Source organism: Morchella sextelata, assembly GCF_020137385.1.
Source record: "Morchella sextelata strain SCLS chromosome Unknown scls_13, whole genome shotgun sequence".
NCBI classification, from domain to species: domain Eukaryota; kingdom Fungi; phylum Ascomycota; class Pezizomycetes; order Pezizales; family Morchellaceae; genus Morchella; species Morchella sextelata.
In genome coordinates, this window is record NW_025408628.1 from 1,703,475 (window position 1) to 1,719,261 (window position 15,787).

The following is a 15,787-nucleotide window of genomic DNA, read 5'->3' on the forward strand; positions in this document are numbered from 1 at the left end:
ATTCGATTGGCGATTTCAAGACGCTTGTAGTGTTAGTATTTAGTAATAGAATCACGGTTTTGGATGCTCTGCAAAGCAGTGCCTACTAAAGCAAAGAGTAGTATGCCTGGTAAAAACATGGCGCTGAAAGGTAAAATGCGGTGCGTCGGGCGCCGCTGGAGCAGTCGGGAGTGCTCCAGAAGCATTAGTGATATGCCCAGGAGTCGTCAGAGAGGTTCAGGAGCGGACAAAACGCTTCCTGAGGCGTCGCGAGAGCTCCAGGAGCGTCCAGGAGATAGGTAGTAGTCTCAGGCGAGAGAACATTCCGTCGAGAGAGCGTCAGGCGAGAGAGCATTGCGTCGGGGTAAGCGTATCACTGTCGGGGCGCGTTGGGAGGGCTAGTGCGCGCCAGGGCGCGCGAGTAGCCTAGTGCGCGCCAGGGCGGAATGCTAAGCGCCAGGGAGCGCCAGGAACGCTCTGCTGCTTCTCTGGAGAGGCAGTTTGTCTACCGAGCGCCCTGGGCGCCTCGAGCGTCCAGAGCGTCTGGCGGAGGTTGCGGGTTTGCTGATGATCCGGCATCGACGAGGATTCGTTTTACTGTGAAGAAACCTGCGATCCCCGGTGCTCTGACCTTTCCGTCGGTGTAGAAGTTCACAACGGGTCCTTCATCCTCACGCGCTCTGTTAACTGCCTCGACTGTGTGGACTTCCTCCTGTTGAGCAGCTGGAGTAGCTTTCTCCCGGGGGGCCCTCGGCACACGTTCTTGCACGAGGCCCTTTGCTACATCTCTGCGGGCAGCTGGGGCAATATCGAACAGTGCTCCCCACGTGAGCCCTTCGACTTTAGTATCTCTCAGTCGCTGGACAACGTTCTCGGGGATGATCCCTTTCATCATCCGAATGGGGCGCCTTGGTTCCACCGTCTTCGGTGCCTGTCTGGAACTCGCGCCGGGAGCCTGATATGCTTTCGCTTTGCCCTTGTCTGTAGCGACTCCGCCCATCTCCTCATCTTCATCTTCAACCTGCGCCGTCTTCTTCCTCGTAGGTCCTCCTGCCCTACTGCTCCATCTCCCAAACGCTTCCTCGCTATCTCTCTTGCCCACCGCATCCGCGTCAAACCACTCAACTAAACTCGCCTCGGGCACCCTAATGCCGCCAACCTCTCTATCCCCCGCGCAAATCTCTACCGCATTCACTCCCGCTTGTGCCGCATTTGCTTGTACCAAAGCACGCACTTCGCCACCTGGGGTGCCACCTGGCCTTGTTCCGAGCGGCACCAGATTCGCCCCCTGCGCGGCGGTGTAATGTCCGCCGGCGATTTGATTTGGGGGTAGTCCCTGGGGAACATTAATGTGCCCTTGGGAAGCCTGACCTTGTCCCTGTGTATGGGTGTACTGCCCTAGAGGGGCTTGCCGCTGAAGGCCGAGTTGCAAACGGATTTTCTCGATTTGGTCTTCACCCACCCTGCGCCTCACCTCCTGTTGCTCCATGATTGACAGAGGAGGGTTTACGCATTCCGGGCTATAGTGACCCGTCTGTCCGCATCTGAAGCACATGACGATTGGTCTCGCGTCGTTCTGGATTGTGTGCCTTCTCGGCATGTATCCCGTAGCAGGGTAGCTCTGCTGTCTGTGCGACGGGTACTGCGAGGAGCCCATACTCGCGATTGCATGTGGGCTTGGGGCTTGCGATTGATTAAACGCAGACAGCTGATTCGAGTTCCCATAGCCGCCCGGGTATTGGGGACCGCCCATACCTGGCGCTTGGTTGTTCGACGGCTGTCTCGGATGGTTGTAGTATCCGCGGTTTACCGCGAAGACCTCAGTCTCGCGATTTGCGGGTGTAACGTCGAATGGGTTATTATATTGCTGGGTTGAGAGTCTTTCCACCAGCCTTCTCAGATCGGCTACTTCTCCGGTAAGCGCGGCTTTCTTCTCTTTGCGCTCTTTCTCAAAAATTTCTTGGGCTCTCTTTTCTTCAATTAGAACCTTGTTTACCTTCCTCTCCTTCTCCAACGCCACCCTCGTCTTACTATCCCCATTCCTCTTCCTTCTACTCTCCTTCGTTTCCTTCTCGCTGGATTCATAGGAATCGGAATCATCTTCACTGTCGCTCGTGTTGACCTCCTCATCACTACTCTCGCTGCCACTCCAGCGTCTACTCAACTCTCTGGTGCCGGTTGCGAGCACCTTCTTCGCGGCCTCAATGGCTTGTGATAGGGTGTAGTCATCGTCGACATCGATTTTCCCCAGGCTAAGGAAGTTGCATCGAGTCTGTTCGCGTGATAGGCCTACATAAAACCTTCTGCCGGCAGTCCTGTGAAGATCGGACGCTACCGGGAGATCCATGTTGACTTTTTCGGCCTTGCGAATGTATTGCTTCAGCGTAAGCTTGCCTTGCTTGAGGTTGGTCACCGCATTCTCTGCTCTCCTCTGTCTTTCATCCTTCTTCCCCTTATTGTTGAACCTCTTCTTCAATGCTTCGGTAAGTTCGCCCCACGAGGACGCAACTTCCTCATTCTGTCTTTCCAGCCACTTTGCTGCCTTCCCCCGGAGATTTGCGCAGAGGATCGCTACTCTTGCTGCGTCCCTCCTCTCTGGCGCGTAGAGTCTTTCTTTTGGCTCGAAGTTGAGAATGACAGACTCGATGAAGGCTTCGACTCTCTCTCCGGGTCGTCCGCTAAAGGACCTGGCTGGTACTGATTCCACGAATACGGACGCCATTTCGGTCTCTGTTTCTGAACTGGCTGAGTCTGATGTATCAGGAGCGATGGGGGTCTTTCCCGGGAGGATATTTCTCGGTTTATGAACTCTTCTGGGGCGGGCACTGCTCGATGTGATGGCGGCGGTGTTTTCGACAGAATCCGTTTGCGGTTGAATCATCTGCCTTATGCCGCGTATTGTTGCTCGGGTATGCCTCCGTCGATTAACCCTTGACGACGTAGGTGATGGGGTTCGTTTGATTGATGACACTTTCGGAAATTTTGAGCGAGAGCTGGGGAGGAATTTCGTTTGCTTTGGTAAGGAGGGAAAAAAAGCCCTATTCCGTTTGCTTCGGTGATGTTGGGGGGGTCGTATGCAGGTACCTTGGTGAAACTGCAAACGAAAACAACGCCAACCACCGGGGGGCTTTTTTTTTTTTTTTTCTCCCTTTTTTTTTTTTTTTTTTTTGAAGATTTTGTAGAGAACGAAGGGGTCACCACGTTGTTGGCCGGTTGTTGTATTCACTCTTCTTCGACGACGATTCGAAAGATACGAGAATGAATAAAACTTCGATCAAGACAAAACGAGAGCAATGATGTATATTCAATGATGATGATGATGATACAAAAGAAAAACTAGCTAGAGGTACTCCATGATCTGGACACCTAAACGAACTGTTGCTGGCGCTATCGCTACGTTTCCTTTTTGCTGCGCCTGTCTCGGCAATTCCACGCGTCTACTGTCTGACTAACGCTTGACCGTAAATCTGTCCAACAACGTGTAACCCGCGCGCTTGAAGCGGTAGATAAGCCGAGAAATCAGCGTAGCCCCTCTGATTATGGTAACTGCCCGTAGTCTGATGTTTGTAAATGGTCGACAGGAACAACCAATTGGTACATTAGAATAGACGGATGAATCTCAAGCTCGCAGCTTCCCTCTTTGAGCTTAGTTACTTGGTATGTATGATGTAAATGTAGCTAATTTCCGATTGGGCCCCATAGGCTTCTGCAGGCCAGTCTGAGACAGCCCCAACCGTAACTATACATATGCACACGTAGTTATTAATACCCCATAGTGATATCCCGCCGAGGCACAGTGAAAAGCGGGGAAGGAATCTACACTGATATAACGGCATAGGCTTCAACTCCTCCTCTCCTTCTTTATGCATGTTCCTACGCACAGCAGTCATCTTTCTCCGCCCAAGATGTCCAATACCTCCAATACCTCCAATTCCTCTGTAATATCTTCCCAAGATCCCAGCTCACAGCTGCTACTCGAAGCGCTCAAGATCAACAATGAAGCAAACCGCGCAAACGCCCAAGCCATTGCCCACCTAGCTGTCAACGCACCACACCTTCCTTCAAGCTCTTCAGATCCCCAAGATCGAGGCTCACAACTAATGGAAGCGCTCAAAATCAACGCCGAAGTAACCCGCGTGAGCGCTCAAGCTCTCGCTCACCTAGTCTACCATGGACCAAAGCCTTCCGGGAGCGCTCCTGACCCGCAACCGTCATTATCGCCCGGACCAAAGTCCACCGCTAAACCTGCGCAATACGTGATAAATGAGCGCGTCGGCAAAATTACAACCGCCGAGTGGGATGCTCTTGGTAGTGAGCGGATTGCCTTGCTCGTCGGGGTCCTCCGCGGAATTGCCGGTGAGGTTGCTATACCTGATATTTCGTGGGAAGAGATTGGCAACATCATCCAGAGACGACTTGTGGGATTTGGATTCGTGTTTCTGAGGCGAGATGAAATAGGAATTAAGAACAATTGGGGGGAGGCTATAAAAGGAGGTGACAAAAAATCGATCGCTGCTGCGGTACTGGACTGCAATACAGCGAGTCTAGGGTATTATTGGTACACCAATGAGATGCTGAGGGTATGGAATAGGTTGATGGAGATTACTGATGCTTGAAATCTTGGCGATTTCCGAGTGGCACTAGTGTCAACACCGAATTTTTCCGGGGGGTATCTTTACGCAGCTAGTGCTTTTGTAATTATAAGACAGCATCAGAAAAACGAAATATTTGATAGAATGCAGCCCGAACCCGGGAATAGAGTCCGTTTGGCTATCGCTTGCTTGTATTTATGAATGGTGGTCATGATCATGCAAGGTGTACTTTGTTATATATAGGCAAAGGATCAAAGGCTAGAGTACGTATCTCTGGCGCGGGAAGGTGTATTTTATGTGTAGGTGTGTAAACCTTGGCTTCGGTTGAGTCATCGCACAATTCATGAACCCGCAGAGAAAAATTCGAAGATTTGCGTCATTATCCAAACCAACGTGGAACTTCATCTCATGTGGCTCTCATATAGGGCAAAGGGCTGGCACAGTCACCTTATGGCTTCTAAAACCGCCTTCTCGATAAGCTTCAACAAGGGAGGACCTGGGCCAGTTTCCGTCATCCTATGCTTCACTAAATTGTAGTATTATAGCCTCCCCAATATCCTCGGAACGAGTCACTCGTAGGTAGTTCACCGTTATCCAGTTTGTAAGTTTGATTATTTGATAGGATAATTAGTAAACGTGTAAGGTGACCGGGGGGTGGGGGGTTTGGGTGCGGCAGTCATGTTGGCGGTGGGGATGTGTATTCTGAGTAGAGAAGACACTCACTAGTACTATATGCGGCATGTTTTTCCGCCTCGGAAATCTAAAATCAAGAAAGGTAATGGCCCGCGATCCCGAGTGACATTCGGTGATCAGAATTACGGGAATGATGAGTTGTGAACGAGTGATGATGCAAGAAGAATATGCAGGGCACATATTCGCACTTGCCTAGGCCAGGTGTGCTTGTTGTTGGTTACATCATATTGCAGAGGGCCAAGTGTGGAGTATTATTATGCCAGGTGTGATCGACTCATTTTGGGATGCCAGATCGCTTGACGTACACGCGTTTGACATTTTCATGCATAGTAGAAACTGGCCAGGCACACTTGTGCCCCTTCCAATTGGTTGTGGAATGTTTCAACTTGCCTCGAAGTATCATCACGATCGACACCACCTGACTGGAAAATAAACAGGCTCATCATCTCCCTCATGCAAAGGTTTCCATCACTGTGATCTCCCATGGGTGTCACTGGTATAAGAGTTTATCTATCTGTCAGATCTCTGGGGTATAAAAATAGATGATTAAGTCGTTTAGCAAAATTATTTCGTCATTTTCTACTAATTGACCGTAGTTTTTGGTTGAAAACTTTAACTTTACGCTAGTGAAACCTTATTTCTGATCCTCCAGCTATAAAGATGCCTCTCCCCCCACCTCTTCTCTCCAAACATCGCCATCATCCTCATCATCACCATCACTACCACCATCATCACCAGTAACAAGTATGTAGGTCAGATCCATCGTGCCAATTGGTATAGCCACCACTAATAGCAGCAACAGCACCGGTACAGAAACAGTGGTGGCAGCAGCAGCAGTGGTAGCAGCAGATACGAGATAAATAACGACGGACAGAGATATATATACCGTATCCGTAGTAAATAATATAATTTAGAGGTAAAATAATAAATAAAAAAAAAGGTCATTTAGCTCTAAATGACTAGTCATTTATTAACGGTGGTCATATAAGTGACCATTTTAAAAGACTCGGTCATTTAGTCACTATATGACTTCGTCACCTTTATACAGTAAAGGACTTAGTCACTTATCTTATGCTCCTAGAGGACCTCTCATGCATGTCATAATGTGGCACATTGGAAAGACTAAGCAAAGAGGTCCGCAATGAAAAGCACTCGTTATGTCCGTAATACATTGCTGTTTTTCTTCCCACCATATTTTGGATATTATCTCCTCACAAATAGAGATACTCTCCTTATTAATTTGAACGAGTGTAATATCAGGGCTGCACTGCTAGGTGCTGCGGATGAGCTATGCGAAGGGTTACCTCTGCCTACTCAGCTGTGATACGCTGTGCCGGGTCCCCCAGACCACGAGTGAATTGCCGTTGTTGTTCCAGCTACTGAGCAGTGTTTTGAGGATGAAGGTTTGGCCAGCCCCATTACCGGGGAAGCGGAATGGAATGCTTGCTGACCAAGGGTTACAACTATCTATCTAGACAATGTTGACAGAGTCAAAAGAACTGATTGATAACTACCCGAGCACACGCTCGTTCGAGCAGCTGCTTGAGCCCGCGAAGCTGACAACGTCGCGGCTGGTGATTCCGATGTCGTGTGATACTGAGGGCGAGGGGGGCAGGGGTGAGAGTGCGTGAGTATTTTGGGCGCTGACAGATTAGATGATGCTTTTGAATTTTACCTTACCTAAACTCCAGGATCTTCTCGCAACGGCTCCCATCCCCCCCCCCCCCCCCCCGGGGGGCCGGGGGAGTTGTTCGGCGGCCTGGTATGGTGGAGACGATGGTGGTTTTTATTTTATTCTTAGCCAGCTAGTTCGGGTGTATGATGTTGTGCGATCTGTGATCTGTGAGATATGTTTTTTTCTTTCATGAGCTCCTCGCTTTCGGGGTATGGGGTATGGTGGCTGGTAGCTATTATGTGACTTATTAATATTCCGGGTTTGTAGCGGCTGGTCTAACCTAATCGCGGACAACTACAATTGAGAAAGCTTGTGATTGGTAGCGAGTTAGTTGCTTATATAATCGTGTCCCATTTCTATTATTTTGGTGCTTAGGATAGTAGCCACCGACGCGGCTGCAGAATTCAAAAAGCCAGTGTGAGAAGCTATGTGGAATAAAAGGACTCTAAAGCCCGCGGTGTATTATTGTATATACGTATTGTTTAGAAGTACATGCCTGGCTTGTGTAGTAGTAGCTGGGGGAGTCGGGCGGGGGTTTGGGGGGGTTAGTTGACGCTTTCCCCCTCCTCCAGAACCACCCCCCCCCCCCCCACAGGAAATAAATTGGAGAAAACCGTGGTTTTAAGGTACACTGAAGCGGCCTCAGTTATATACTCCGTTTCCTTGCCAGATATTGACTACACGTCACCAAGATCTGTTCAATCGGGGGTGTGACGCCAGGTTTGGTTAATTTACATCTAACGCTAGTAGTCTTGGCACCAGACCTCATCAACACACACATCCTTTCAGCAGCCAACTGATCTTTATCAGTGTTTATAGTAATTATCATGTCTTCGCGAGTCTTTAGGAACAAAGTCGAGGTAACAAGGGGTGGGACTGGTAGGGTCTTGGCGTTATCTGATGACTAATCAATAGCTTCTCGATCTCACGACGTCTCCAGTAAGTGCTCAGCTATACCCGTGAAAGAATGGGCTGCGTGCAAAAGCATAGCAATCTTACTTGTACGGTAATTTCTCACATTCGGTGCACGGTACGCATTATCATTGATATCCCGGCCATAAACATGAGAAATCACTCGGTTTCGAAGCCGTGTATTTACTCGAAATTTCCACCAACGAAACCAGACCTCTGCACCGGAAGCCTGGCGTGGTCCTCGTAAGAAACGGTCGATCGGAAGCATCGTAACCTCATCCTAACAAAAGTGGCTTCCATGTTTCCTGGTCATGGCCGCTGAGGTATTGCATGAATCAAAGCTGTTTTGAGGAGTAGCCAGCTAACTGGAGTACAGGTGCATACCCCGTGGGGTGTTTGGTATCTCTATTTAAACGTCCCTCGATATCAGGTAAACAGCATCTATTGTGAGCAAAAACCGGATATCGGCGTAGAAGCCAAAGCTTACAAGACAACAAGAGAAGTAAAGAGTGATACGTAATGAATGAATGTTCGACCCCATGTGCGCTATGAAACCGTAGCTCAATCTGAGCTGTCTCTAGATACATGACAAAGGAAACGAAGAAAGAAGAAATAAAATGACTAAGCCAGAAAGCTGGTGAAAGGCGGGCAAAGAGACCGCGGTTGGCCAGCAATGAAAGAAGTGGGATGGCGGTCCCTTTGTGTGCGCGTTCTCCCGGCTTGGAGGTTCGCTCACCGGCCCCGCCACAATAACCCCCGGAAATGTAAGGAAAGACAAGGACTACCGTGCGGCTGCACAATCGACATGGAGAATCGATTCCCCAACGATTCGCGGATTTCAACATACTGACCTGGCCACAGAAGAGCACAGTCTCTAAACATCTGCTGTGAACATCCGGGCGTATGTAAATCGTGTTGATTACCTTCCGGATTCAGGCATCCGGGTCCTCGATCGGAACGATACGGTCCTGACATGTGCACTCGTCGGCCGGGTCGCATTTGCAGTCGTCTTTGGCGAGAGTTTTCCGCAGCTTGTATCTAAGTTTATACTCGGGGTGTTTCTCGAGGAGCATCTCCATAATCATCAGGTTCACGTGTCGCGCTAGGTCAAAGGCGTTTTCGTATTTTCCTTGTGGGGTATGAACAGCTGCGCCGTATGTCAGGAGTAGCGCCACAATATCCCCTTTCCCGAGCATGATGGCGAGGTGTAGAGCACTATTGCCGGCTTCATCTGTAGCATGGATATCGGCATTATACTCCAGCAGGACATCGACAATCCTCACGTCTTCATCCATGATCGCGGCGTGCAGCACATGCACAGTGCGATGTCCCTCGGGGGGTTACCTGGATAATGTCGCTGAACATGTAAGTTCGCGTTGGCCCCACAATGCAGCAACACACGCATTTGGGCCGCATCAGACGCAGACGTCGCCATTGCACGGTCCAGAGCAGTGCGTCCGTCGCTGGCGGAGGTCGGGGCATTGAGCCTCTGTACTAGTAGCTCCGCGATCTCCTCGCGCCTATCCCGCTGGGCGATCCATAAAAGCCAGGCCAACAGGAGCGTGTACTGCTCGTCATGGCCGTTCTCCTCTAGTCGCCACTCGAGGAGGCGGCCCGTGATCTTGGCTTGTCCTGATTTGCTGTATGGGTACGGTCCTGGGAACAGCACGGCGAGGAGGGCTCCCTCTATGAACTCGTTCCTGCAGCCGAGATCGATAGGTGGCACCGGCGCGCCGTTGTAATCACCGCGATACGACTCAAGAAGCAGCTCAAGCACATCCATATGCCCACCCTCCGCTGCATCGGACAATGACCTCAGCACCACGATCCTTCCGTCCGGAACACTCCTGGGGTACTGGCCTGAGGGGCTCCGCACTAGTGCTCGCAGCCAATACCTCACATCCCCCAGAAGCCCGAACCTGGACGCGGTCATCAGTGGGTGATACAGGCGGTGGACGTTCTTCCAGTTGTGCACCCGGCAGCGTTGTCGCGGCACATTCCTCGCGGAGGCTGCGATCCCGGTCCACCACAGCTCGAGGTTTACCTTCGCCGGCCAGCCAAAGTCTAGCAGTTGCGGGGTTGTGTCGCTGAGCTCGGACAACGATGAGTGCTCCTGCCAATACTGCGAGCAATACCTCCACGGCCTGAGGGATCTTTGACCGAAGGGGGTTTTAACGCGCGTGTTGAAGTCGGGAAAGCACAGATAGCTGATGCATGTCTGGGCGAGGTTTTTGTGCGCCGGGAACGAAAAGATGCGACGTCGCCGGCGGGCCCGTTGATTCCGTTGATTCCGTTAATTCAGTTAATTCCGTTGCTAGTGTTTTCTTTGATCTGAGCTTGAGAAGATAGTCCTTTACCGATTGATGGATCACTTGAACGCTCGCCCGGTTGTTCGTAAGCTGCGAATCCGCTGCATCCGTAGCATTTGAACCCACATGTACAGCACCTACATCCGCATCCGCATCCGCATCCGTAGCAGTTAAACCCACACGGATAGAACATATATCCACATCCGCATCCGCATACGGACCCGAAAGCTTCGCCTCTAGCAGTCCGCCGCTGTATTGCCTGATGCGGGCTTCCATCAGTTCTGTTGGGATCATCTTGGACCGAAGAGCATCAAGGTTATTCGGGCGTTGCGATGATGTTGACCCCATTGCCATTGCGTAGCAAAACTCTGAAAGGGTCTGCGGGCGCTTCGTGAAGAGCACCCACTCAAACATACGATGTGTCTCTGATCCAGGGCTCGTGTCAAGCATGCGGAGGATACGGTCATAGTAGCTAGCGAGGCCATCCGGGAGGAGATCGATTTCAGCTTCGAGGTCATCTAACGTTCCGACGATCATTTTTCCCTTGCGTAGCTCGGCAGCCACCAGCCTAACCCAGAGAAAGACGCCGTGAGAGCGGTCAACCACCTCTTGAACGAGTCTTTTGACGATATCATGACTCTGATGGTAGCTGTGATACCTGCTGATTTCGTCGCTTACGTACTCATAGATATCCTTACGGTTCAGTTCGTTGAGTTTGATGGTGGGATAGTCGCGGAGAAATATCTCCAGATTGGCATGTTCGCGGCTGGTTAGGAGAATCTGTGGAGCAGAGGGTGATTTGGCAAACTCCCCAAGCAGGAATGGGAGCACGGTGGACTTGCACCCCTCGCTACTCTCGTCGAAGGCATCGATAATGATTCGAGTAGACCTTACCTCTTTCTTCTCCATCACAGATAAAAGAAAATCCCTCAGCGTATCGACCGACAAGGATGAGCTTTCCCCCCTAAGATCCTCTGCCTTCCCTGGAAACAACGAGAACAGCGCCGGCCTCTGCTCTAGGAGTTGGTATAGCAGCATCTGAAAGAACCCCTTTACCGAGTTTAAAACCTTATTACCGCGATCGCTGAAGAATATGCTAACGATAGGAGTAGCAGTGCTCGGCTTCTGTGACTTCTCCTGCGCCTTGAGTTTCTCAACAACGTGCTTGGCGATCGTCGACTTGCCTGAGCCGGGCTTGCCAGTTACCCAGACAATTTGAGAGCATTTTTCTGTCATCCACGCTTTAAGAACTGGATTCTCACTGACCCAATCGAATGTGGCCTTGTGAGCACGTTCGATGTTTTTGAAACGGAGATCAGCGTCTTCCAGGCGAAGGGATTGCAGATATCCTGAGCAGCCGATCCAACGGTGGTAAGAACAAGTAATCTGCTTTGGTAAAGGTAAATAAAAAAATTTCACTTAGGACTCTGCTCCTTACTAATCGCAGTTGACTGCTCTGTAAACGCATACATCTTAGCTACTGATGGATATATCGGCACATGTACCCCAAAGATACGAATGCGCTTCTAGATCCAAAATATCACCAACCTTTTTCAATTTTCTCCACAATTTGCTTGATTCGCCCTCTCACAAGCTCATAATTATGCTCCGTTTTCCGCCCTGAACTTGTTCATACTAATATGATCCGATTCGAGCGGTATCCTTGTCAACCCCCGGATTCGAGCTCGAGTGAGCATCGACACCCTATCCCCCTCGCCCCAAAGCCGATCAGACATTGCACCATGATGTACGGATAATGGAGTAATGCATACCACCAGCAACGGCAACCCAAACGCCTTTGTCCGATGAAGTTCAATGAAGTCTACCAGAACCGTGCGCATGTTGCCGTAGTTATTAATAAAGTCACGATTCAGGTCCCTCAGAAAGCTAGTGCCAGTTTGCAGTGCTTCAAGGAGCTCTGTGCTGGACCCGAGCCAGTACGTACAGTAAGAGAGAAGCTTTCCCCACGCAGTCAGTTGTGAACCATCGTGTGGGACACCGAGGAACATGACACCATTCACGCTTGTTGCAATGGCTTTATGTGTCTTGGATTGCCTGTCGCCCCCGGCGAGAACCATTGCCTTGAACGATTCTGTTTAGCACAATGGTTATAATTTGAGATTTAGGGAAAATAACCTGTTTGATAATGATACCACCAAAGCTATGTACAATGAAGATGATAGGCCTAGAACTCTCCTATATATGATGAGCGTCCATCGTTCAGTTATATGGACCAAATCATGACGCACTCCAAAGCCTGGTTATGGTTTGTTTTCCGGTGTTCTGGATGATTCTATTGCATAGAGCAACTGCTCACCGCACACCCTCACTGACTTGACTGGTGCTTCCCGGAACCATGCCGAGTTATGGTTATATGCCATTATCCGTGCTCGTGGAAATGCTTTTGGGAGCAAGTCCTTCAGCCACATGCATTTCTCCTGGGTATACGGGTCTTCCCACGTCCACGCCCAGTCTGGGTTCGAGCCTAACCCATGAACCGCAACGATACTGTATAACTCGTTAGCTAATGGTCAGTTATGAAATTTAGCGCGTGAAGGGGCTTCTCACTCGACCGTTGTCTTGTCCGTGTCCTCGCCCTTGAGCTCGTAGTGGATTTTAATGCCGTGGTTGAGTGGTCGCTTGGGACCGAGGAAAATGAAGAGCACAATTTGTAGAGGGGAAAGGAGAAGGGTAATGCAGTTCAGGAGAATGTATAAGAGATAATAAAGGATTTTGGTCTGGTGGTCGGCGTCGGGGGTCTGGAGGATAAGAACTCCTACCAGACCGGTGCACAGCATAATCGAGGCAAGGAACCGCGGCTGTGCGCCGGTGGTGAGCAGCAAGATTTCGGTGGAGCATACGAGTAGGGACGTGTTCCAGAATACCCAGACCATGATGTAAATGAGATTAGTTTCCGGTTGTCCTCGAGGATGAAATGAAGGAAGAAATAATAAGGTGAAAGGATGGAAGAATAGGACGATTTATTGAAATGTACATATGTACTCGAACCCCGCGCAATTGACCACTTGGATGTCGCCGCGACTGCGATAAACTGATTACTAAACACGCGCACAGAGTGTTACGCCGCATTAGATGCATGACATGCAATGGCTGGGTAGGTATGCAGTGGCTCAACTGAGAACGACTCATCATCTTGTCCAAGCTGCTACGGATATGGCGGATATTTATCCTCACTACTAGCAAGTCTTCACTAGTATCACTTCCTGTGATCAGTAGGTCAGGCTGCATCATGACATATCACTCGGTGATCGAAGAGGTTTTTTTCCTTTTCTGTTTGATTATATGCGAAGTGAAGGTAGAGGGCCTAAATTCAACAATTCATGTTCAACATCTATCCAATATAAAGATTTACCTTGAGATCGTAATAGTTGCTCCTCAACAGGGGAATGCGGGAGAGAGAGAAGACCGGTTGATTACAAAGACCAACCAGAGTACAGTGGATTCGTATTTTAACCTTGCGGAGTCGGAGGACATACTATACTGAATCGATTCGGGATGCATACCTTTCTATAGTAGCCTTTACTTGTAGACTCCAAGCCTATATATGTGTAGTATCATTAATTCTCGGCCTGAGGAATATGGAAGATATTGAGCTCGGGTCGTGCAGAAGAACATGGGGCTTGTGAATACTGAGGATCCATTCCATAGTATGTAAGGTTACCTTTGGAGACTCGGACATGGTCGGCAATGAACGCATCTTCTAGGACGTACAAAAGGCACTTGGATGTGGTTAATTCACCACCCAACTCATCATCAATCATCATTCCGTTACCTTCAAAATTCACTATGGCGCTGTGTATGTGGTATAGGTGGTATAATATTATATAAGTAATTGTTTATTACAGGAAGACTGTATATAGAAAACCCACTCTGGATTTTCTAGCTTGACTCTTGCGAATTCGTGCGAACCCTAACCCGGGTTATTGGCGTGTAGTTGAAACCCTTAATCTCTACATGAGCTGTGGTCTCAAGACCTTGCGCGATAGTACGCCCCTTTAACTAGAAGACTGTTTTTTTTTTTTTTTTTTTTTTAAATCATCAATTTGATTCTGGGTACATATGGTCGCATACAGTAGAAACTATGGCTCTCTTCCCATATATTATAAGATCTAGATAAGACGAGATCGAGGGAGGTCCCGTCATGATTCATGTTGTGTGTATCGCTATCTGTAACGTCTCGGTGTTCTGTGTCAGCTTGTGTAGCAACTACTGGAGGACTGGGTGCTATAGTCCTAGCTTGCAATTGAGTATGTATAAAAGCTCTAAACACAGGATTTCCCGAAAGACGAATTGGACAGGACAATAAGGCAAGCTGTCAAATACGTTCCTATAGCGGCAGAATGACATACATGTAGTATACTGGACGGAAGCGAATAGTGTGACGAACTGGTGAATCCAGACTATAGAGATAAACTTTCGATGCACAGGAGGCCGCGGCAGGCCGACAAAAGTTCGTCCCATGGACAAACCAACTAGTCAAAAGGCGATATGTACATATGAGTAGTTAATGCGTTATTTTGAGTAAGCTACTTTCCATCCGAGCGATGCGTGCTATATAGAAAAAGGGTTGTATATCCGATCCCGTCATGCTTGACCTCTGTATAACATTTTGCTAATAGGATTTGTGACTACGTTTGAATATTCTGTACTTGATATGCGTCCTGAACTCTCTGTCATCTGTTCAATATCAACCGGGAAGAACCGTATTGTAACTGTTTTAGATTTCTTCGTATCTCCTTCCGAGCGTTCAATTCCGCCTTGCATAGTATCTATCTTATGATCGATCGGCCGCGGATATAGTTTCGCACAAGTCAGAAATATTTTGAAGAGTCGCGCAGAGAATGTACTCCATGGTCACCCCAAAGGCGGCAATGTAGAAGAAATATTAAGATGTCAATGGAGTTATTTATGTATGAAGCTCTGTTGTGCTGGCATTGAGATATAAATCCAGCTATTTCCCGTCGCTTTTACTCAGACAACTACACTAGTCCAACACCTTCTTAAGCTCACAACACCTTCCTAGCCTCAGTATCGCATCTCAAAATGAAGCTACTTTACATCATTTCTGCCCTCGCAGCATCTAGCAGCATTAGCGCAATTCCAACCACTAGAGTTCTTATCATTGACGATGACCAAATGGGTCTGTCCTACACCCTGTCCTCTCTCCGAGTGGGTACAGATAGTAACAAAGTGCAGTTATCTCCGAAGTAGAAAGTAAGGCAGCCTGCAAGACGGTTGGAAAGTCTTGTAACGTCTTCAATGAGTTCTGCTGCGAAGGCTTGTTCTGCGTTTTATGGGGCATTGGTATTGCCGGGAATTGCGTCAAGATTAATGTAAGTTGGTCCCCCCTGAGTATCTATACATGAAGTACTGCTGACCCACGGGGAAATCAGCCCTGAGCAACCATTTCCACCAGCTCGGCGACATGACTATTTTAAGTTGAAGTCACTTTAAGTTTCTTTTTTTCTTCCGTACGTGTCCTCTCTGGTTTGACACCGGAGTTCGTGATTACGTTGTGTACCGCGGGGTTGCTATTAGTTAAGAATGGAAAATCATATTTGAGAGTTAATTGTGCATTTAACTTGCGTGAGATCTCGAGCTACTGC

The 15,787-nt window shown here is 49.0% G+C and overlaps 4 protein-coding genes across 4 annotated transcripts; 2 read left to right on the plus strand and 2 right to left on the minus strand.

The window, feature by feature from the left end:
• Positions 1 to 484: 484 nt before the first annotated feature.
• Positions 485 to 2,860, minus strand: H6S33_002862 (uncharacterized protein; the record flags this gene model as incomplete). The annotated part of the gene is made up of 1 exon (XM_044834245.1): positions 485 to 2,860. One exon carries the CDS (start codon positions 2,858 to 2,860, stop codon positions 485 to 487), a length of 2,376 nt encoding a protein of 791 aa, XP_044693023.1.
• Positions 2,861 to 3,884: 1,024 nt separating this feature from the next.
• Positions 3,885 to 4,595, plus strand: H6S33_002863 (uncharacterized protein; the record flags this gene model as incomplete). Its single annotated transcript, XM_044834246.1, has 1 exon — positions 3,885 to 4,595. One exon carries the CDS (start codon positions 3,885 to 3,887, stop codon positions 4,593 to 4,595), a length of 711 nt encoding a protein of 236 aa, XP_044693024.1.
• A 4,188-nt stretch (positions 4,596 to 8,783) lies between these two features.
• H6S33_002864 (uncharacterized protein) lies at positions 8,784 to 13,054 on the minus strand (the record flags this gene model as incomplete). The annotated part of the gene is made up of 9 exons (XM_044834247.1): positions 8,784 to 9,136; positions 9,196 to 9,964; positions 10,302 to 11,546; positions 11,599 to 11,616; positions 11,709 to 11,733; positions 11,797 to 11,864; positions 11,933 to 12,252; positions 12,478 to 12,668; positions 12,729 to 13,054. 9 exons carry the CDS (start codon positions 13,052 to 13,054, stop codon positions 8,784 to 8,786), a joined length of 3,315 nt encoding a protein of 1,104 aa, XP_044693025.1.
• Positions 13,055 to 15,224: 2,170 nt separating this feature from the next.
• On the plus strand, positions 15,225 to 15,580 carry H6S33_002865 (uncharacterized protein; the record flags this gene model as incomplete). The annotated part of the gene is made up of 3 exons (XM_044834248.1): positions 15,225 to 15,321; positions 15,378 to 15,514; positions 15,575 to 15,580. The coding sequence occupies 3 exons, from the start codon at positions 15,225 to 15,227 to the stop codon at positions 15,578 to 15,580; spliced, it is 240 nt and encodes a 79-aa protein (XP_044693026.1).
• Between the last annotated feature and the right edge of the window lie 207 nt (positions 15,581 to 15,787).